General features: G+C 36.5%; 3 protein-coding genes and 1 non-coding gene across 5 annotated transcripts; 3 read left to right on the forward strand and 1 right to left on the reverse strand.

The window, feature by feature from the left end:
- Positions 1-548: 548 nt before the first annotated feature.
- LOC133861096 (uncharacterized) lies at positions 549-4,190 on the reverse strand. Its single transcript, XM_062296803.1, has 7 exons — positions 4,035-4,190; positions 1,953-2,000; positions 1,799-1,845; positions 1,121-1,187; positions 994-1,037; positions 844-901; positions 549-757 (listed from the first exon to the last, which is right to left on the reverse strand). Exons 1-7 carry the CDS (start codon positions 4,092-4,094, stop codon positions 707-709), a joined length of 375 nt encoding a protein of 124 aa, XP_062152787.1. The 5' UTR covers positions 4,095-4,190; the 3' UTR covers positions 549-706.
- Positions 4,191-11,211: 7,021 nt separating this feature from the next.
- On the forward strand, positions 11,212-14,092 carry LOC133859849 (cinnamoyl-CoA reductase-like SNL6). The gene is made up of 5 exons (XM_062295399.1): positions 11,212-11,585; positions 12,018-12,199; positions 13,124-13,321; positions 13,413-13,566; positions 13,673-14,092. Exons 1-5 carry the CDS (start codon positions 11,327-11,329, stop codon positions 13,966-13,968), a joined length of 1,089 nt encoding a protein of 362 aa, XP_062151383.1. The 5' UTR covers positions 11,212-11,326; the 3' UTR covers positions 13,969-14,092.
- Positions 14,093-18,765: 4,673 nt separating this feature from the next.
- LOC133859851 (cinnamoyl-CoA reductase-like SNL6) lies at positions 18,766-23,377 on the forward strand. Of its 2 annotated transcripts, none has more exons than XM_062295401.1 (5): positions 18,766-19,151; positions 19,401-19,573; positions 22,423-22,617; positions 22,709-22,862; positions 22,968-23,377. In XM_062295401.1, exons 1-5 carry the CDS (start codon positions 18,884-18,886, stop codon positions 23,264-23,266), a joined length of 1,089 nt encoding a protein of 362 aa, XP_062151385.1. In that variant the 5' UTR covers positions 18,766-18,883; the 3' UTR covers positions 23,267-23,377. The 2 variants fall into 2 exon arrangements, with proteins under 2 accessions (XP_062151385.1, XP_062151384.1); XM_062295400.1 differs by having other exon boundaries at positions 18,768-19,151; positions 19,392-19,573.
- LOC133862133 (small nucleolar RNA Z247) lies at positions 21,738-21,877 on the forward strand. The gene has a single exon (XR_009899156.1). It is a non-coding gene; the product is annotated as a small nucleolar RNA Z247 (small nucleolar RNA).
- Positions 23,378-23,961: the final 584 nt, after the last annotated feature.

Below are 23,961 nucleotides of genomic sequence, written 5' to 3' on the forward strand. Positions count from 1 at the left end.
GATAGCCCCAAGTGGAAAGTTTTTAAAGCGGGTATATCTAACGGTACATATAATGTCACGTAATGAATATGTTGTCATATCATTTAAAAATTTAAAAATTTTAAATAACGTGGCATTATTTACACCTTTAGAGGTAATAAAATTAAATTTTGACCATAAGTTGATTTTCCTCAACTTCATTTAAAATGGAAATGATCCTTTGGTATGTTCTCTATGATAGTATGTAACTTTGCAACATCAATCTTGCCTGCATAAACTCCTTGCAGCTAGGGGTGTAAGATGAGCCTAGTTATTCGTTAACTAACTTTGCGTGGTTAAGCTCGATTCGAATAATAAATAAGTCGCTCGTAAACACAAAAATATGTTGGAATATTAATCGAGACATAGCTTTACAGCTTTACTTGTTCAATTACTGTAAAAGTCTTAGATTATAAACACTACAGTCAGCTGGATTTTGGAGAGAGCGAGAGAGAGAGAGAGACCAGAAAAGCAACACCGAGCTTAGGGTGAAAAATTCAAATTTAATGAACGTGTGCCACAGCAGCAACTATGTAAGAGAATCCTGCATTTAGGCATTGTTAATTTAGTATTAATATGTTACACGAAAGCAACTACCAATCTGCAAAATGCTGAAGGGTTGTGTCCTGGAGAATGAAAACAATATCAGAGGGTATAAGCAAAATACTTAAGGTCAAGCTACATTATGCTACCACAGGCGGTTCTCAATCACAGCAGAAGCAATTTCCTTCAGTGTCTCCTGCATAACATGGTGTGGAATCATGAGTCATACTATTTCGTTGATCCAAAAGGAAGAGAGGAAATGTCTTTGAATTTGAATAATACCGCAGTATGGTCCCTGAGTCCTAGAGAGAGCACCAACGGCCTGGAGGAGCCAGAGGTGCTGCAACACAGCAGGACGCATTAAGTTATTAGTGGTTCAGGTAACGCAGACCACATATAACTCTTATCTAATATTTTGAACTAAAAACATACCTGATGTGTTCAATTAATCGACGAGCACATGCCAGTAGCATTGGCTGCATTCATTGCAGTGGGTCGAAATCAGTAGAAGTTAGCAACCACTTGTGGAACAAAGAGGGCAGAGCACAAGCTGGCTTACCTCATCTCGTTTGCCAAACACTGCAGACACGTTGAATGTTGGCTCGATTGACACCCCTTCCTCCTTCCTGGGGATGAAGAAAGAAATTTATCTCAGAAGTTGCTCTGGGTAGAACCATCATTAATAGTTCAATGCCATCAACCTCTCACATTTTCCCCTCGTTAAACTTAAAAGAACTAAGTTCTCCCCACCTCCTTCTCAGCCTTGTTGACCATAAATTCTTTTCAAATTTTCAAGTAACATGACATTTTTTCCCTTTAAATTCATATTTCATATTTTTAAGTACCATGTATCATTAATAGGTATAGAACATAATCGTTTCCTTCTGCTACTTCACAAATATGAGAGGGTAATGTGGAGTGAAACCTATGTAATCCTCCCACGTCAACAAGCATATATAGTAATGTAAAAGAACTCAATTGTGTTACCTATTCTAGGCTGGAGGACATGATACAATGCACTACTCCACTTAACAGGACTGTTCTATATTTTAGGATCATAATACCAAAACTTTTTGTATAATAAGCCAAAGAGTTTGTCGTAACTATGAGTTGGACAAGGTGAGCATAGATAATTTACAGATTACCAGTAATGTTGAACAGAAATATAAATAATGAGGGAGAAAAAGAAAATTCTATGTCACAGGATTGCTCCACTATTAGATAATAATATTGAGACCTGGCATGCAGTATTGTCCCCATAGCTCCTATTTGAGTTGCAATTACCTATAAGTTTTTCAAAAATTAGAACTGCACACAAACATGAGTAACCAACCCTCCCCCCCTCTTTCCCTGCCAAACAAAATCCAAACGAAGAGGAGCCTCAAACTTACAAGAAAATGATCATCATAACTGCAAAGGACTACATCTGTTTTATTCCCCTGCCAAACAGAGAAATTAAGCCACTGGCAATATTAAATGGCAAGGAAATTCAAAAGCAGACCTCAAGATGTTAACATGTTAGCCAAACAACAGTTAAGCAAACAAACAAGGAATGGCAAACCCAACAGATCATGCTTTCTGGTAGGAAATAGATTCAGATAGTTGAAGCTGAAACACATAACAATACCAAGAGCCTTTACATATGCAATAGAAGTATTTATAATCTTGCACACATTTTGTCTGTCTAGCCTTTGGATTAAATGCCACCAGTACTTTGCAAGCCTAACCTTTTGATTCAGATCCTTTAATGAACTGTCTTTCTATTGTTAACCAGCAAATACTAGATGGAGCACAGTAAAAGGTTTTGTGCCACATCAAGAATCCCTCATATCGCACAAGAAGGGCCAAGTCTTTGTAGATAGTAGGGAGATTGACACTTTGGGAATTCTTCTGGTGAACTTATAATAGAACATATTGAGACACCATTTAACCAAAAGCTTAAGCCCATGGGTTTGGGTTTGGGTAAACTATGCTATACCAACTACTCACACTTGTGATATCTTTCCAATGTGGGACTCGACAATCTTCCTTTCCCTTAAATGAAAGCTTTATTAATCTTATGGGCTATCTCTAGATCACTTGTGTGTTATGTGGGCTTGCCCACGCCATGCACCTTTGCTCATACTCCAGGTGCCCCTCATTTGTGTCATGCGCTCCGTCTCCGCTCAACTACAAATGGACCAATATCATTATCCACCACACCACACACCATCATCAACTTTGATATCACTTGTTAGGGAGATTAACACTTTAGGGAGTCTCCTAGTGAGGCCACAATATAGTATATTGGGACAGCACTCAACCCAAATGGAGATAATACATTTGGGGAGTTTTTCAGTGAGATCAAAATACAACATATTGAGACAATATTTAATGTAAAAGTTTAAACCTATGAGTTTGGACCTAATTATGCTATATTAATCACTAACACCTGTGACATCTTTCTAATGTGAGATTTACCTTTTCTACAACCACACATGCATACTTAACAATCTCCCCCCTCATGTATGAGTTCATTACCACATCGCTACAATCTCCCTTGAATGGGAGCTTTATCAATTTTATGGGCCGTCTCCAAGATCACTTGTGTGCTATGTGTTCTTGCCCACACCATGTACTTTTGTCCCTACTCCAGGGACCCATCATTCGTGCCATGCGCATCGTTTCCACTGTAACTGTAAAAGAGACCATTATCATCCACCATTGGCTCTTATACCACTTGTTAGGAAGATTGATACCTTATGGAGTCTTCCAATGAGACTATAATATAACATATTGGGACACTACCCAATCCAAAAGCTTAAGCTTATAATTTTGGACCCAACTACATCATTTATAACAGACATCTTTCCAATGTGAAATTTAACTTTTTTACACGTACACGTGTATACTTAAGAGTCGATTATGTATTAATTTTTCCTGCACGTGTACATATCTTCAACAAAAGTATCATCATAATCAGAAAGCAATATAATGTCACTTAGCAAAAATGAAGTTTCACGTGTTTGTTTTTCCTCATTCACCAAAAATGCTAATAAAGAAACTAGATGCCAAAATATATACTAGGCAACCCAAAAAATCAGCAACCAGATCAAGTCAAACAGAATTTTCCTTTCAATTATGGTTAGAAATCATACAAAACTCCTAGTCCAGCTCGGCAACTATCACTAATATATTGTAAAAAAAAAAAAAATCATCACTATAATACCAAGACTATAACCCCACAAGCCTATCTTCTTTTCATTAACCCAGATGACCCTTTACTTCAAATGACTTAAGCTTATCAGTAAAGTGATAATCTAAAGCAACAATAAAGCGAGTTATATGGAATAGAAGAAACCTAATGTACCAAAGTACGCATAGTAAAGAAACTGGACATTTTACAGTGGAGCATTGAAACAAACAGGTAATAGGCAATATTGTTGTATCAATCGAAGAAATCAAACAAAGAAACATTAGGTAGATTCTTTCACCTTAATATCCAACGAGAGACTCTTGTGGGTGACAGGAAAGCGAGGACCTGAGCTGCCCATAACTCTCTCTACAGAGACACAGAGAGAGTTATAGAGAGAGAGAGATTTTGAAGGTTGAGGAACAAGAAAGAGTCTTGGTCTGGGTCGCGCAATCGAGCTCTTAAAAGACTGAATTTATAACAAGCCCAGCCCAAACTCTCAGACAAATAAGCCCAGCAATACCCAGCATTAAAAAGGACCAAGCCCAATTATGTAAACTTGATGTAAATGAGAAATGATAAAATTACAACCCTTGTACAACTATTCCACAACCTCAATATACATTGGGTGGGACCCACATGCATAAGTTATACTTCCTGTGTCTTAGTTGTGGGATAATTGTGCAATATGGGTTGTACATGAATCACTTCCCAATGTAGATTCCCCGGCAAGAGAGAGAAAGGAGTTTTAAGGAAAAAAAAGCAAAAGAGCTTAAAGAATGGCCTTCTAGTAATAAGCCATGCGAAAATTTTAGTTGATTCAAGAAGAAATTTTCACTCCCAAAAAGCAAACATTCATTTTAATTTCTCTGCTTTGACTTATGACATTTTCTTTAAAAAAAAAAATGATATTAGGGAAAAAAAAATTAAAAATATTATCGTTAAGGTAGCACAAATATGATACTCACACCGTCCACCATAGGTTGCTACAACTAGCTTTGGTGGTAGCTTTTTTCGATTACATTTTTCGCCTTCAAGGATCTCCTTTGGAGCTGTGGTTGAGTCGCTATCAAGATTGGATTTTTTTTTTAGTCTTTTATATTTTGGTTATGCAATTTTTTGTGTTTTATATATGTAATTGTTTGTGAGAGCCCCTTATGCCCGGTCATGACAGAAAACATGGGTTTTTTGCCCACCAATAACCAGTCGACACGTCAGCTAAAAACAATAAAAACCAAAAAATTGAAATGCTACTGATGTACAGAATCCCCCTTACATCTTCCAATTTTTCCTTTCTCTTCGTTCTTTCTTCTTCTGTTCTTTTTCTTTCCTTTCACCGGGACACGGTGAGGCAAAGGGAGAGAGTGGGTTCGAGAGGGGGAGATCAGGGGAGAGAGTGAAAAAGAGAGAGATGCTGTCGGAGAGAGAAAGAGAGATGCTGAGAGAGAGAGAGAGAGAGGATCTGATCGACAGTGGGCCAGCGCCGGAGGAGCAGGAGGCGATTCCGGTTATGGGTCGTCAACCGGTGGCCGAAGGTGCGATTTACGGTAGCTAGAACCGACTTTCGGCGAGGCAGGGACGGTCCGACAGTTCCTGTGGAGCGGGGTTGGCGCCGATCGAAGCTGAGAACCCCGGAGATGCGCTGAATGGGTTCGAGAGGGGGAGAGAGTGAAACAGAGAGAGAGAGAGAGAGAGAGAGAGAGAGAGAGAGAGAGAGAGAGAGAGAGAGAGAGAGAGAGAGAGAGGAACAAAGAGAGGATCGCTTGCAGATTAACGGGAAAGGGGGCTTTGCAGATTAACGGGAAATGGGGCTTTGTAGATTGAACAGTAATGGGAGCTTTGCTTGTCGATTGATTTGAGAAAGGGAGGTTTTGCTCGTGTGTGTTCTGCATAATTTCATTTGGTGTAATATACTGATGTGTCTATTTTCTATTAGAGGGCATAAAGGGCTTGGTTTTTGCCAAGTCCAAACTGAAGTTATTCCCATTGTTTGTTTGTATTTATTCTTACTCATTTATATTAAAAAACCAAAAAAAACAAAAAAATGAGAAAATTGACTTCTCTCTGCTCCTCCTCTTCTTCTTCTTCTTCTTGCGCGTAATACTCTTTCTACCCATCGCTTTATATATACCAACGGCCCCCAACAATTAACTCATCTTCCAATCCTCTAACCTCTGATCAGCTACACTTCGAAAAATGTCTCACCAAGGAAATCATAGCTTTCTACCGCATGGTGACGGACACCACGGCCGGCACGATCATGGCGAAGGACATCGTAGAGAGCATGATCATGACGGAGGAGGGAGCATTGTTATGGCGGTGGACATCACAGAAGGGGATATCATGGAGGGCTTAGCCATGGTGGAGGACATCACGGTAGGCATTGTCATGGTGGAGGTCCGAAGGACATCATCATTCATCCACATGGTCATGGCGAGGGACACCACCATCATCATCCAAATTAGAGAGACGAAAAATTATAGACTATCTTTCGGTGCCTAGCTAGCTTGTTAAGTTAGTGAAGAATATTAAGCGCCCCGTATATATTTGTGAAGTATGGGGAAGATAATGCAGTTTAGGATCTTTGTATTGAATATAAATGTATTTTGAATGCTAGCTAGTTTGATGTTTACGAGGACGATTACGGATTATGATTTGCTTTCAAGCTTCTAATTTTGCTAGCTAGTACTATGGCCGGATCGAACAATTTTTAGATAATTAAATGATCAGGCCCATACATTACCCAACGGAAGAAAGAAGGATCGCGTCGTTTGGAAGGTAAGGATGTGAGCATTCTCACCAGCTACTGAATCATTTTCTTTAAATATAAGAAACAAATCTACCTTTTATTAATTTTTCTATTTCAAAACACTCAATAATAGCTTCCTTTGATCTTTCTCTATACCATTAAAATAATATGTTTTACTTTTACTTCTATCCCTATGGTCCTTCATCTTCACGGTGGTGGTTTGGATTTTGAGTAGAGAGTGAGATAGAGAAGTGAAAAAAAAATAGAATAAAAAAATTATTTTCATAAAAATCGAGCTTCAACTGAGGACGAGGAGACGAATTTTTTTCTTTTGTCAATAATGAAACTTTATAAAAGCTCCAACAAAGAAACTATATATACACGCCAGTGAAGACTGGCCCAAGTTCTCCTCAACGGGAAACAACAAACTCACAACTGCAACAACACTACAAGCAAAGCAAGAAACTCCTTAACACCCTACTGCTAACAACAACATCTTATGTAAATTCCACCTAAAAACAAGTTCTAAATGCTTCTCAAGACTTTTAAAGGAACCCTTAGCAAGAATCCGAGTCCGCACATCCCATTTGATCTGCTTGATTATAGCCTCTTCAATTTTCAGATTATTGCTGGGCAATAAAGCGTTTCTTTGTTGCCACAAGTAATAGACACAAGCCCCTAAACAGCGCTTACCAAGGCTGGCCTGCAAACCCTTAGCTTTCAGCATAGAAATACTCTAATTCACAACATTTTCTTATTCAGTAGGCAGAGTAGAAAATGAGCACTCAACCATAAGAGCTTCCCAGATCCTCCTACTAAAATTGCACTAGAAAAAGATGTGATCCCGGCTCTCTTGACAAGCATGACAGAATAAACAAAGAGAGTTCCCTACACATCCCCATATGAACATTCGATCTTTAGCGACTATGGCGTCCTTAAAAACCAACCACAGAAATAAGGAATGTCTAGGAATAGAGAGGGAATACCAAACTAACTTCCACCAAACAACAATAGGATTCTTCACCCTCGGTCTCTTCCCAAGTAACTACACAAAAATATACACCACTAGGAGACTTCCAAAGAGGCAAATCAACACCTCCTAAGATAACCCTAAGAATACTGACACTGAATTTCCACTATAGTATTGGACCTAGCGTAGGGCCAAAAACAATCCTCACTCCTGATGATAGTAGACAATTTAGAATCAAGAGGAATACCTGAATCATAAACTGCCCGAGGACCATAAAAATCCAGCAAATAAAGAAAATACAAGATCCGTAAAGTTTAGAAAAAATATAAGGTATTTGTTGTGGGTGATTTTTGGTCATTATCTTAACATTTTTTAAAAAAAATTTAAAGAATAAAACTCTTTACAGAGTATCTACTGTGAATGCTTTTTCGACAACCGCCAAATTGACTATGTTGAGTGGCGTTGTGTGGCTGAACATCACGAAAAGTGAACGTGACAGAGCATCTAACCAATGCACATGTTAACGAACTATTAATCTCCCCCACTCTCCAAGAAAGATAAGTTAATATCTTTTATTCACCTTTTTTGCGACGATTGATAAAGGGGGTTAGACTTTGTATAAAAGGCAATTATGCAATTGCAAGCGATCCAATTGTGAAGAAGGCTTGTCTCAGTGTCGCCTGCTCAGTTCTCACCTAACCCTGCAATGTGCCGTGTAGGTGTCCCGTGCATACTGGTCATTCAACACGTGACGCCCCCAATTTCTCGTTACTTACCCACCGAGCCGAGCCCTTGTTTGTAGCCGAGCCGCTATTTTATAAAAACTTTGCTCTTTCCCTTGTAATTCTTTTTGCAGCCTTATTTGTCTGTCATTTTTTGAACCTCGGAAGCGTTGAATGCCACGCCTATTTTGACCCATTAAAGATTCCGCCTTCTTCTGCAACGTGATAAGCAAGACAATAGATACATTAAAATATGGATCATTTGTCTGTATAGGAGAGAATTTAAACAAATAATTATAAGAAATTATTTATAAAATATATTTGATCAAATAAAAATTAGGTAATCCAATCTCTAATTCAATTAAATGAATTTTATAAGTAATTTCTCATAATCACCTATTTGAATTTTCTCAAATTTAAATGAATAATTGTAAATTATCCTAATTCCCGTAAAGGAAAATGATGGATTTATTTATGAATTCAAAAGGATGTAGTTATGAAATAATGTAAACTGTAATGACTTTGCATAAAGATGCTCCATCACTTTAAATAGGACATAAATGTTTAATTTAAAGCATAGGACTGTAAAATGAAAAATAAAATTAATTAAATTTTGAAAAACTATCAAGGATAAATGAGGTACTAAATAAAAGAAAAATAATCATCAGCCGAATGGCATCTATTTCAGTATACATGATGTCACGTCATTTAAAAAAATATACACAATTAAATAAAAAAAAATCAATTTAAACCATAAAATAAATCATTCTCATTTAATTGAAATAAAAAATATCTTTACCCGTCGCCAGCCGGATTACGGATATTTATCTGTTGATTCTTTCGTCGTGCTTCATGGATAAGAAATTATAAGAAATGATATGCACGGAAAGTAAGCCACGTGGTGGGTACTGCTAATGAACTTATCAATTTAATTTGTTTTTCTTTTTGTTATGATCGATCTTATTTAATTTCTCGTATATATTTCCTCCATTTTCCTTTTTCTTTCTTTCCCCCTTTTTTTTTTTTTTGAAAAATAACGAGGGTATCCTCTCCTCCCACGGATTTTTTATTTATTTATTTATTTTTTCTTTCTTTGGTCAATGAGTCAATGTTCCATTAACCGAAAGTTTGAGGCAAAATAGCAGTATTTCCAAGATTTTTGCATAATTTCAATTTGGGTGAATTAAAGTTTCCAAAAGGAAGATTTTGGCATGGAAAAGAGGGAGGAATGGAGGATGGTTAATTATCCCCCGTCCCCCCAATTAGGCCTTCACATCTGTGCTTAAATGACGTAAAATTAGGTGATGATAATAAATACTTTTTCAACATTTATGGATTCGTCGTTTCACCAACCCACTACAAATGTCGGCTGGAAACTATCTTCTTGGACGTCTACAGGACTACAAGGGAGAGACAGTCAACCTATTGCAGCGGTTCTTAATCCAAAATGAGTTTCTTCTGGGTGGTTTCTCTATGTTAACCAGGTCAGTGGATCTATCGATTGGTTTAAGGTGGGATTCCTTTATTATTCTGATTTTTTATTTTTTTTAATCGAAAGACATAGATATATTTTTATGAATTTTACGAGGGTACAACGGTTATTTTACATGTTATCCGTTCTAGTTAACAAAAGTTTTTATAGTAATGCTAAATATTATAAACATTTCTTATTTTCATTTTATTAGGCTGATGTGATAGTGCTCATCAGCCATTGAATCAACTCTTATTAAAAAAAAAAAATCTAGTGATGATAATTATTAGATTAAATATTATAGAAAGCAAATAAACAAAATGTTTCTAAGGTGTGTTACAATGTTACTTTCTTTAAGAAATTATTTGTCACTACCATAAATATTATGCGAATGGTTACAACAAATATTTATTCATGATATAATGGGGCCCAAAAATCTTCTTTTGTTTAGTTGCGTTTTGTACAAACGAAATTAAATATGAAAACCTTCAGATTTTGTATCATAGCAAAAGACGAAAATTCGAATTTTAAAATACAGACTCCAATGCTTCGTGCCAAATGCGCCATCAAGGAGCCACAAAAGTGCCACTAGTGCCCTACAACCCGCAATCGTGCGTGAACATCCGATGCTTCGCACCGTACTAGAGTATACACACAAGTGTATACACCCAAACATTTCTTTAAAGCAAATATTTAAAGTGGGTTTGGCCTTTTAAATGTCAATTTGACTTTCTTTCTTTTTTCTTCGTACGAGACTCTTTTCGTTCAATGCAATTTAATACCTTTAATTTAAAACAATCTTAAATCACAAAATAAATATATTCATATTAATTTTAAAAATTCTTTAACAATAATTACTGACACAACAGACAAATTAGATGAATGTTTAATATTTAACATTATTTAAAATTTTAACGATATGTGTAATTGAAAAGAGCTAAGAGCATTTACACTTGACTGACCAAATGTTATTTTGGCCGGTCGGGATGCAATTTTTTAGTGAAAAATCACCCACCTCCTCCTAACTACTTTAACAAAAAATTTGGTGCTTATATTCTATCATTCTCTCTCCCCTTAATAAATAAATAATAGTTAAATCAAATCGTGAAAATGAATGTCTAAAATAAAGAGAGTGAAATGCATAATGAAATGAAGAGAAAATTTATTGAGACGTGAATTAATTCTCTAAAAGATTAAAAATTACAAATTGCAATTTTTTCAAAGTATATATATATAAAAAAAAAAAAAAAAAACAGTGCAAGTCGCCTAGACGGCTAGACTACCAGGTGGCAAGTAGTTGGAACTTGAAAGGTAAATGAAGTCTTATCTTTAAATAATGATAAACGCTGGGTTATGGGTAACATTGAATAATCGGGTAAACTAAATGCGAACGCAAGACCCTTTCTATTATTAATTTATTTACGACATTCTTTCGGCTGAGCCAGCCAAGAGTCGAAGCTACAGAGCAGCCAACCCAAGCCAATTCCACACTTGTGATGACTCTTGAAGGGCTGAGAAAAAAAAAAGGGGGTGCCTTTTGTATGACTGCTGGCGGATTCTCTATCTTATTATATAAAGTTATAGCCTTTCAAGTTCTGCTGGTACCGGGAAGGAGAAAATCAACTAAAATCAGCACACCTTGTTGGCTTCCTATACTTCTGAAGAAAATTTTCATCAAGATATGGGGATTCTGGGGGCAGAGGAGAGCGTAAGGATGGAGTTGGAGGAGCTCCGCCGCATGTTGGTGGCGTGTGCGGGCCTGCAAAGGAGGAAAGACGACGAAGAGTTCAAAGGGGTTCGTATTTCAGCCAAAGGCATCGACACCGATGATGCAGAGAGGTTGGTGTGTGTCACCAGCGGCGTTTCTTATTTGGGCCTCGCTATAGTGAACAAGCTCTTGCTTCGTGGCTACTCTGTTCGGATCATTGTTGAAAGCGAAGGTAATTCTTCTTCTTCTTCTTCTGTTATGAGAATTGGTTTTTCATTGTTTGATTAGAAATCTCATAACATAGTGGTGTATATATCCAAAACAGGGTAATGGGTTTAATTTCTTTAGGATTTCTGCTTTCATTAATCTCGAGCTCCTGCTCTACTCGAAGCTTCAACTGTTTATTTATGAATCGGGGCAGCTTTTATCATATTTCAATCTTGTCATTTCGAAAAATTCTTTACATCTGCGCATAATCCTGCTAGAGGAGCCCCTTTTATTGGATAGGGTGATCTCAATCCTCTGTCGGATCTTTCCCTTTCTTTTTTTTTCTGCATTGTTTTCAGTCTCAAGGGTCATACGTATATGCATATATTTTTCAACAGATTGCCAAAGGATTAAATAATGAGTATATTTTGTTGATAATTTATTTTTGAAAATGCAGAGGATATTAATAAATTGAGGGAGATGGAAAGTTCAGGAGAGATGAGGACAAGTAACAATAATGTTTCAGTAGTTATGGCGAAGCTAACAGATATTGAAAGCTTACAAGAAGCCTTTCAGGGTTGTCGTGGCGTATTTCACACCTCTGCATTCATCGACCCCGCCGGCCTTTCTGGGTATACGGTGAGCCTTCTCTTGAGCACTGTCATTGCGCAATAATAATAATGTTCCTATAAATCTATCTACCTACCTATCACGTGTACCCACCAGTCACATTAGATCGGATAGTCTAATATTTAGTAGCCGTTTTAAGTCCGTGTTATTTATCATTTATCGCATCAACCACTAAAACATACGTGCGTCTATTTTCATAAAATGTGAATTTGCAAGGGACCGGTGAAGTACTGCCCACATTCCAAAATTAAAGGCACAAACCATGTTTAATTGTCTCAATTGAAAAATTAACATTCTTTACAAAAGGATCATGCCACTTTCCCTATCAAAGCAAATTGCGACAAGAAAGGTCGCTGTCTTTAAATGTTTATTATCTATAAAAGCCATCGAGATAGAAATTCAATATCGTTGCCGACGAGAAGACCCGCAGAAAGCGCACGGCAGCCTCTGTTGACCGGTCTTTATTGCCTATTGGCCTCCTTTTTACAATGAAATGCCTTTTGCCCCAAGCGAGAGTCAAAGACTATGAAATACCTTTTGCCCCAAGTTTGAGTTAAGCATTCAAGGGGCCTAAATTGCTTTGTTAATCTTTTATCAACAAATACAAATATTCTTTATATTTTTACAATTAATAAACTAGGTAGGAGTAACTCTTATTAATCCAACAAATCCCACTTCTGGCTAGACCGGCTCATGACTTTTTAGTTGGTTCGCTCAAATCATTAATAATTATGCGTAGTCTATAACATTTTGGACGGCTGAAGGAAAAATTTCAAAACCGGGTACCTGGCTCCGTCCCTGAGTAGACATGAGATCATTGCCGGATGCAAAAAGAGGTTTATTATGTAGTAATCAAGTTGTAGACTTTTTACTTTTTAGCACCTATTCAACTCTTTTAAGACCCTCTCAAGTAACCCTTCTTCTGGTATGTAGAAATCCATGGCTGAGATCGAAGTGAAGGCCAGTGAAGCTGTGATGAGAGCATGTGCGAGAACACCATCAGTAAGAAAATGTGTGCTCACATCCTCACTTTTAGCTTGCATCTGGCGGGACAGCAGCCAATATGATATCTCCTCCTCTGTAATCAACCATGGCTGCTGGAGTGATGAGTCACTCTGCATAGACAAAAAGGTATTACTTTCTTCCAAATTACGTTTTCTTGGTGGTCAAAGCAAGCATTATGAGCAAGAATTTTGATTTTGATTTTCGAAAATTTGGGCAGCTGTGGTATGCTTTGGGCAAGCTGAGGGCAGAGAGGGTTGCATGGAGAATAGCCAAGGAGACCAGGTTGAAATTGGCCACCATATGCCCAGGTCTCATCACCGGCCCTGAATTCTGTGATCGAAATACAATGGCCACAATTGCTTATCTTAAAGGTATTATCTTCAATCTTCAATGGTCTTCAACCATTGAAAACCTTTAAATCGATAAAAAAAAAACTAATAAATTTAATCATTTAATCAATATTCTAACGTAATCCAGGAGCGCAAGAGATGTATGCAAACGGGTTGCTAGCAACCGTCGATGTAAACAAATTGGCAGGGGCAGAAGTATGTGTTTTTGAGGCAATGGACAGGAATGCAGCAGGCAGATACGTTTGCTTTGATGAAGTTATTGAAAGGGATGAAGCAGAAACGTTAGCTCGAGAACTGGGAATGCCAACAAACAAGATTTGCGGGAATGAATCTGAGGGTGTTCAGGCTCGGTTTCGGTTGTCTAATGAGAAGCTTTCGAGCCTCATGACAAGAACACTCCGATATTGTTACGGTGAATGTTAGAGATGGAATCAGGACTTTTATGTCACCCCTCTCACTCATCCTGTTTTTCTCTAGATTATTATATTCATGCATGTTAACGCCACGTTTAGGGAGAGAAAATGAAAGTTGATCATAGTTTTGCAAATGCAGAGTTGCTCTCAGATATTTTCTTTTGAGTAAAGAGTTGTGAAAACAACAGCAGTTTCCATGTGATGATGGATACCAATTTTTTTGGGTTTTGTTAAAAATTAGATTGAAAAACAAAGAAACCTAAGCAAGAGCAAAGGGTCATATCTCAGAGAAAGGAACAACCCCGAAAAAATTGATTATATTTGGAACAAAAAGAGGTGAGAAAAAAGAGAGAATAAAAGAAGTCAATCGCACAAGGCTCCAATCTTTAACCCAAAGGTCTGAAGAGAATCTGGCATTCAAAATTTTGATGTCTTCTGTGGTTGATTTATTTTATTCCTCCCTTATATTTTTCTTTGCAATTAAAATAATTAATTTGTCACAATCAATCACATTCGGGATCAATCCAAATCAAAGCCAGGTTCTACTAATGGGCAAGTGTGTAGCTAATCTTAATTAATGAGTTTAATGTGGCTTGATTGAGAATGTGATTAATTGACTCTTGGAGCAAAAGCTGCATTTGATGCAACTTAATTTTATACACATGACAATCTCTGAATTTGATTTGATTTGATTTGATTTTATTTGTTTGATCAAGTGGATTTTGATAGAGAGAATTTTCTTATCAATTTTGAATTTTGATAGAGAGAATTTTCTTGGGGAAAAAATAAATCAATTTTGACCAATTCGTCTTGATTTTAAGGGGAGATGATTTTGTTGATAGAATTCAAGTCAAATGGAGATTTGTTGGTTCATCATCAATGATCAGCATCGATCCCACCCGCACGTTAATATATATATTTTCACTATTTATGTGGGGGATTAAAGTTTGAAAGTCCGGCCCCCTTCCTGCCTATGAAAGGGGAGCATGAAATAGTAGAGCTCATTTTGGATTTTCTTAAGGGGATCCTAGATTTTTGGGTCAAATTAATCATATAGAAATCTTAATATCTTTAGACTTTTGTGATTGATATACTTTATTATTCTATTTTCTACTTTTTTTTACAACGCAAAATTATCAGTTTGTTACAAGATAGAATATATCAAATGCATTAGAATTTTTTTTTAAAAAAATATTCCTCATTATTATTTGCATTTTTGAATTAGCCTTTCTTTTTGAAGCAGAAAACCTTCTCTAAAATGTAGCACACACCCAAAGGCCCAAAACCGGCCAAAAGTTTTCTTCAAACTTGGTTAAGGAATTTTCTTCAACTCAATCTATAAACTTGCTATGTGTCTTTTAACACGTGAGAGCATATGAAAAAAGCACATGATTTCTAACAAAACTAACCAAAAAAACATGTGTTTTCAATTACATGCTTAATAGACACATGACAGTTTTATAACCTAATTTGAAGTTTGGAAAAAATTTCTATCGACCAAAATCCACATAAGGTATTGTTAAAATTTCAAGCTCAAACCTAACCCCATTAAAGTCACGAGCTTAGTTAATTGAAATCCTCTCTCTTTACTTTTCGTGTTGACCAGGTTAATTTGGATTAGCCAAAGCAGTTGTTAAACAAATCATTAACTGAATTTGGACGGAAAAAATTCTTAATTATATCTTTGACATTATATTGTTAGAGCAACATGCTTTATTTTTATGAGTTCAATGAAATCAATTTTTTTTATTAAAAAAAAAAAAAATTGAGAGAAGAAAAAAGAGGTTAATCTTCCTCCGATTGTTATTGGCAAGTTGGCCACGTATTGACATTAGAACAATTGGACGATGACCCGGTACGGCATGCCATCAATGTCACGGGCCAAACTTTTTGCAACAACTAAAGCCTTTCACTCTTTTTAAGTCACAGATAATAACGCCAAGAAAGGTACAAACCTCCTTAATGAATCACAATTGCAGAAAGAATGTTTTGATTCCAACACCACTGACCGAAAGCGTAATATTAAATTAAAGTTCCATTTATTTCGGTTTAAAATGATTTTTAAAAAATATATTTTTATATTTTTTTTATGTTTGGTGTGATAGAAAATAATAGTCAAACCGAAAATATTTTTAATTTGAACAAAAAAGTTGGTTTAATTTCTGTGAAATGATTTATCTTTTTTAAAACCGTACATCATTTTTTTGAATTTAAGCTTCTCATTCTCAAATCGCTGAAGTTTATTGGACCTTCACCAGAGCATCATCAAACCACCGACAGAGATCACCGGAACTCCGATGGACCACCGTTGGAACTTCGCTGAAGGTTGCTGAAAGTCGCTGGCTGTTTTTTCAATCGCTTATTTTTCATATGAGTCAAATTCTGAAAAATATTTTTTGGGAAAAAAATAATTTCGTAGAAAATATTTTTCAACGAAAAACATTTCACATCGAAATAATAAATAAAGAGTAAGACTATAAGCTTAATGAGTAAAACTTGCGTCATGTGTTTTGTGTCACTATGTGTAGAGAATATAAGTTGAGAATGTCATATTTTAGCAATTGAGAACACGTGACTATCTCTGTAACAACTCACCCCCAATGTCACAATATTATTCGTTTTTTTCTTCTCTTGAACCAGACTTTTCAAGAGGTCACCTATTATGATTGCTCTCACACAAGTATGTTTAACTTCGGAGTTCTGATAGGTTCATGATCTTTACAGTTTTAAAACGCATTGTGTCAAAAAAGGTACAAATATACATATAAACATATCATCATTCTCATACTCAAACGATGTGAGCGTTACACCCTCAATATGCGGCGTGTAATCACAAAACACGAACCAAAGCCTAATTAGTAAAGAGTAACATACATATGACATGTATGCACATTAATCACTTACTCACTGTATAAGAATCCTCATTTCTTTAGAGCATTCCAAGTAGCTTCTTTAAAGGGGGCATATTCCCTAAATTTTATGGGAAATTTCAAAGAAGTCACAAAAACACCTTTACAGTAGCTTCCCAAAAATTTTATATTCCCGGAAAATGAACAGTGCTTCCCAATGCACTGGGAAGCACTGTTCATTTCCCAACACATTTTTTTTTTCTCTCTCTCTCACGTTCTTCCTCCACCATGACGACTCATGCCCTCCGGAATCGCCGGAGAGGAGGGAGGGTTGGGTGGGGCCAGTGGAGGAGGCTGAATCGGCTGAGAGAGACGACGATGAGTTTGCATCTTGCAATTTTGGAGGGAGCTCACCCTCTATGGGCCATGGCTGTCCGCCATGGCCTTGCCCAGTGCCGTACTTGGACGAAGCTCGCCGACCGCTCCGCCTAAGCCTGAGTCATTTTTTAATTCCACCCTCCGCACTAGATTCCTACATGAATTGGACAAAGTTTGCAATATAGGATCAACAATCAAAGCAATTCCAAAGAAAGAATCTATTCAGCAAATAATCAAATGGGTAATCTTCAAAACGGCCAAACTCCACTTTCCAATTGAACTTTGCAAGATTGCTTTCCAATTGGAATATCAAGGGAAGGAATCGGAAGGAATTTAGGAAAATCAGATGGAAAATAAGGAAATTTTTGGGGAAAAAGAAAAACCCAATACCCAGAAGAAACCAAAATCCAAGAAAATTGCGGGTCTGATTTTCATTCTATTGCTATGCTTTTTGATTTTCTTGTGTTTGTTTGTACATGAATTGGTCAATAAATTGGGCACGGCAGGGATGGGGGGCTTGCTTGAAGTCAACGAGAGAGAGAGAGAGAGAGAGAGAGAGAGAGAGAGAGAGAGAGAGAGAGAAAAAGAAAAAAAAAAAGTAAAATTGAAAGTAAATATATATATATATTTTAATGTTATAAGAAAAAGTAATTATATTTAAAAAAAAAATAGTTAGGAACTACCGGGAATGCTACTAAACATCTTCATTCTTCTCATTATATTATGTAGCAATAGAACTTGAAAAAGACGGAAAGAAACCGGAGTAACCTTTTTCATTATTATATTGTTGAAAAAAGCTTCTCTTTCGGCTAAGCTTATCTAATAAGAGCAGCCAATATATACGAGCCAATTCAAACACACTTGAATCTTAACGCCGTGAGAGAACTCATAATAACTCTTTAAATTTAGTTTTTCTCTAAATTTTTAACAAAATAAACAAAAACTAACATTTAACATTACTCACATCAACAATTAAATTTAACATTTATTAAAATTTCTCTTTAAGAACATCTCCAGTAATAATAGTCAATGTAACTATTAAAAAAGTTCAACACTCTATTTTAGTAGTTGTTTTTTTTCTATATTCTCTAAAACAAATTTTTTATTATACTTTTTACTTACATTTAAATATTATTTTATGTGAAAAAAAAAGTGTAAAAGAAATAGGGAAAGAAAAATAGAGAAAGAACAAAAGTGAGAAAAAATAATAAAAATTCTTTATAGTCTGAATGTTGAATAGGTAGAATAGCTTATTTATTATTTGACTTAACTTGAATTTAATGCATTTAATGCTTTTATTAGTTAACTTTACCAATAAAAAATAGTATTTATTTAAAGTAAATAAATATTTAAAAAGTTTGTTATTTAATAAGTTAGAAAGTGACAAACTAAACCAAAAAAAAGGTAAATTTTTAAAATTAAATTTAAAAAACTTGTTTGAATGCTATTAGGGAAGAAGATGCTCTTTGCATGACTATAGGTGGGTACTCCCCTCAAAAAAAAAAAAAAAAAAAAAAAGGTAGGTACTCTCTTTTTTGAGCCATTGCCTGTCTTCTCTCTCTCTCTCTCTCTCTCTCTCTCTCTCTATGTAATATATATATATAGAGAGAGGGATAAGATCGAGCAAACTCATAAAAGCTAGCTAGCCAGTCATTTGGAGGCTTGGAGTATACACCGATTATCGTCATCAAGATATATATGGGGATTTTGGGGGCAGAAGAGAGCACGAGGATGGAATTGGAGGAACTCCACCGCATGTTGGTGGCGCCTGCGGGCCTGGAAAGGAGGAAAGACGAGGAAGATCAGTTCAAAGAAGTTCGTGTTTCATCCGAGGGCGGCATGGACACCGATGATGTCGAGAAGTTGGTCGTTTGTGTCACTAGTGGCGTGTCTTATTTAGGCCTCGCCATAGTGAACGAGCTCTTGCTTCGTGGCTACTCCGTTCGGATCATTGCTGAAAACCAAGGTACGTGATCGATACTTTTCTTTAATTATGAAAAACTGTTCTCTTCGTTGTTTGAATAGAAACCATTTATATATATATATATATATATATATATATATATATATATATATATATATCCAAAATGGTTGCATGGACCGACCCTCTTCAGAAAAAAAGAACAAAAAAAAAAGTGTGCTGTTAGTTTCTTTGACTATCTCTTACATATGGGGGCCGGGTTGATTTGAATTGAATTAAACGCAGAGGATATAGATAGATTGAGGGAGATGGAAACGTCAGGAGAGATGAGGTCAACCAACGACAACATTTCAGTAGTTATGGCGAATCTAACAGAGATTGAAAGCTTATCAGAAGCCTTTCAGGGTTGTCGTGGCGTGTTTCACACTTCTGCGTTCATTGACCCCGCTGGCCTTTCTGGGTATACGGTGAGCCTCCTCTTGACTGCTTCTTCTTTTTTCCTTATCACAGAGTCATAAAGCAATAGAAATGTTCATATAAACACTATACTTAATTAAATTATTAAAGTTTGATAAAAAATAATAATAATAATAATTCAACGTAGTATATATAATATTAGAATATAATCCTGCATGAGTCCATAATTTATCCGGCTTCACTCAACTGCATGGTTCCATGGTCGACAAGGAATTTGATATCCCAAATGAGCTAGGCTAGGGATCAGGTGCACAAACCAACCACATTAAATAGGATTTTGTAGTGATCGTGACCCCAAATATATTAAGTTCAATCATAATGCTTCACACCTAACTATAATTCAACAGTACACGCGATTGGGTTTACTTGAGATTTAAAATCTGTTAAAAAAATATTAAACAGTCTAAAATTTATTTGAGTACGTGAGTTCTATACGGACTCTTTCATGATGTATTGCTCGATTTACAGCAAATTACTGAGATTTTCAACCCTTAATAGGATTTAATACAATAATGTTTTCTACAAAATTATCCGGCTATTTTGGCTGGTAGAGCAATTTGGAACCAGAAAGGTCGCTTTCTATCTCTAAAAATATGTCTCATATCCTATAACCAAAGTCAGAAGTCAATAACCCACCAGCGTGATCGAAGTAGATGGAAAATTCAATATTAATATATTAATGGCGAAAAGGCCCACATGCCGGCCAGAGGGTTCGCCAGCCTCTATTGACCAACTTACCATTTACCAACCTCTTTTGTCACCATTTTGAATGGTGGACTTGCATTAGTTGACTCCCTACAGTTGGAATCATGCATGCGACTATGCGAGGCTCCATCTCGATCTGCTCGGACAGAAAAGTTTTTCTCATATAAAAATGCCTTTGCCCATCCTCAGAAGATCGAGTCAGAAGGAAGAAAATAAAATTAATGCCTCCACCCACAATCGTTGCATCACAGTAGTACGTACCTCATGACAAGATCCCCAACTACGGTCTATATAAAAAAAAAAAAACCTCCACGGAGAGCAAAGTCCTAGTCAATATATTTTCCCAGACAAGAAAATAAATGAAGTCCTTGTCAATGATTATTAATGCTAACAACCAATGCAAAATAGTGTTTTTTTTCATCCCTTGTCAACGACTATTGCCAACAACCATTGTAAAATAGAGTTGCATACGCAAATGTTGCTCTTTATTGAAGCACAACTTTCAGATATGGAGCAGGACTCCACGTCACCTCCTCAAGCCAACCTATCTCCAGAAAAGTCTCCAAGAAATAGAGTAGCAACTCTGCAGAAGATAGGAAACCTGCGTATCAAACAGTCCTGACTTCAAGGGATTTTCACAGCTTGATTGACATCCTTATTTCAAGGGAAACTCAACAGGAAACATGGGCTTCAGTTTTTCATTGCTCAAGGACTCTCACGTTGTACAGTAGCTAAGTAGGTAGTTTACTTTTAGTAAGTTCTAGATAATGCAATAGCTGTTGTTGTAGTCTTTGGGTTGTCTTCTAACCCCTGTAAATCCTTTATATAAATGATGATCTAAGCACAATGCTAAGCAAGGCAATTAACAATCAAACACTATCCTTTCTTTATCAAAAAAATCATTATGGTATCAGAGCCCTCTTCGACTAACGTCGCCATGTCTGACTTCTCCACACAATCCTCTGTTTCACCCTCAACTCTACCAACCATTGCTCCCATGCCCAACTTTTCTTATGTCAAACTTGGACGTGACAACTATCTTACTTGGAAACAACAGCTCCTTCCCTATTTACAGGGACATGATGTTTATGGCTACATTGATGGTTCCGTCCCACCACCTCCAAAGCTTGTTTCCTCTGCTTCTACTAGCAATGATGGCCTTTCCCCATTGGCTCCTAATCCAGATTACAAACGTTGGTTCCAACAGGACCAGCTTTTACTAAGCACCATTTTGTCATCCTTGACTGAAAATGTGCTTGCCCAGATGATTGGGTACTCTACCTCCAGAGAAGTCTGGATGGCTCTTGAGAGAATGTACACCTCTCAATCTCGAGCCCGAACTCTTCAAATGCGGACTCATCTTGCAACCTTGCGCAAAGGTAATGCATCTATTTCAGAATATTTTCAACGTGTCAAGAGCTTATGTGACACACTTGCAGCTGCCGGACAACCTTTGTCCGATGATGAATCCATTTCGTATATCCTTGCTGGTTTAGGATCAGATTTTGATCCTTTCGTGACTTCTGTCACAACACGTCTCGACCCTATGAGCATTGAGGAGCTGTATAATCACCTTCTCACTCATGAGATGCGAATTGATCATCAAAATCAATCCAGTGGGCTACTTACTGCTTCAATAAGGACTCTCACGTTGTACAGTAGCTAAGTAGGTAGTTTACTTTTAGTAAGTTCTAGATAATGCAATAGCTGTTGTTGTAGTCTTTGGGTTGTCTTCTAACCCCTGTAAATCCTTTATATAAATGATGATCTAAGCACAATGCTAAGCAAGGCAATTAACAATCAAACACTATCCTTTCTTTATCAAAAAAATCATTACTCTTCTACTCAAAAACTATACTTATTAATTCCCTCAAACTTATATTTAAATCCTAAAATTTTTCTCAAAGCTTAAAATTAACATAGCAATTGACCCTTCAAACTACCTACTCCTTTCACTTAACCCACTACGTTATGATTGTTTTATTTTTTTAAGCCAACAAAAGATAGATCAAGTATATCGCACGTGACATTTAAATCCGAAAAAAGATATATAGATCATATATTAATTAATTTCATCACATTTTTTTACCACCTATTCAAGTAATAACACTTATTCGATCTGATATATATGTAGAAATACATGGCTGAGATAGAAGTGAAGGCCAGTGAGAATGTGATGAAAGCATGTGCAAGAACTCCATCAGTAAGAAAGTGTGTGCTCACATCATCACTTTTAGCTTGCATTTGGCGTGACAACAGCCAATATGATCTCTCCTCTCTGGTAAACCATGACTCCTGGAGTGATGAATCACTCTGCACAGACAAAAAGGTATATATTGCTTTGATGTTTTCATCCAAATACATTTTCTTGGAGATCGAAGCACAACAATCTTAATTTTGATTTTCCAAAACATGCCCAGCTGTGGTATTCCTTGGGCAAGCTGAGGGCTGAGAAGGTTGCATGGAGAGTAGCCAAGGAGAGCGGGTTAAAACTGGCCACCATATGCGCAGCTCTCACTACCGGACCTGAATTTTACCGGAAAAATCCAACGCCGACAATTGCTTATCTTAAAGGTATATTATATATCTTTGTTCTTCAACCACCGGAAAACCCTTTTGCTGTTGCACCCCACCTTAAACATTTTAATGGATTGTGAGGGTCAAAATGCATGCATGCAGGAGCGCAAGAGATGTACGCAAATGGGTTACTAGCAACTGTTGATGTAAACAGATTGGCTGGGGCACATGTACGTGTTTTTGGGGCAATGGACAAGAATGCACAAGGGAGATACCTTTGCTTTGACAACGTTGTTGGAAGGGATGAAGCAGAAAAGCTAGCACGAGAGCTGGAAATGCCAACAAACAAGATTTGTGGGGATGTTTCCGGCGACATTATTCCGGCTCGGTTTCAGTTGTCAAATGAGAAGCTTTCTGGTCTCATGTCAACAACATTCCGACATTGTTACAGTGAATGCTAAAGGGACAGATCGAATTAGGCCCACCCTTTAAATTCAGAGTTGAAACACGTTATGGGAGAGAAAATAAGAGCCGAAACATAATGGCCTTGTTTGCCAAGTTACATAGCAGTATACAGTAATGCGTGGACTGTTCATGTTTTTTTTTTTCACTTTTTCATATTTTCTAATATCAATCAACATTAAAATATTTTCACTTTTTTCACTTTTTATATCAAATCAATAATTTTTTATTACTATTCAAATAAAAAAATTCACTATAATATAAATTTTTTTCACTTTTTTATATCACATCATCACTTTTTACTAATTTTAAAATTAACAACCCACTACTATGTTCAGTTACTTTTGTACATATCTTTGCCAAACAAGTTCAATATTCCACAGACAGTCGCTCTCAATTATTCTTTTTCTAGTAAACATATATAAAGTAGTTTCTATTGCTATTGCTACGGTATCAATTTCGGAACTAGAATGTGAACCCAGCCAAATTTGTCCCAACTAAACCGATTAGAATACTTTTCATTTCACAAAGATTTATTTCATAATTTAGATTAGATTTCATAGATCAAATAGTATATATATTGTCACATATCACATGATCACGTCACTTAAATTTTCTAAAATATTAGTACATGAAAAAGCACAATTTGTCATGTATTCTTTAAGCAATGATGCTAAAGATCGAGCAGCACTTT

This window comes from Alnus glutinosa, chromosome 2 (genome assembly GCF_958979055.1).
Source record: "Alnus glutinosa chromosome 2, dhAlnGlut1.1, whole genome shotgun sequence".
In the NCBI taxonomy this organism is placed as follows: domain Eukaryota; kingdom Viridiplantae; phylum Streptophyta; class Magnoliopsida; order Fagales; family Betulaceae; genus Alnus; species Alnus glutinosa.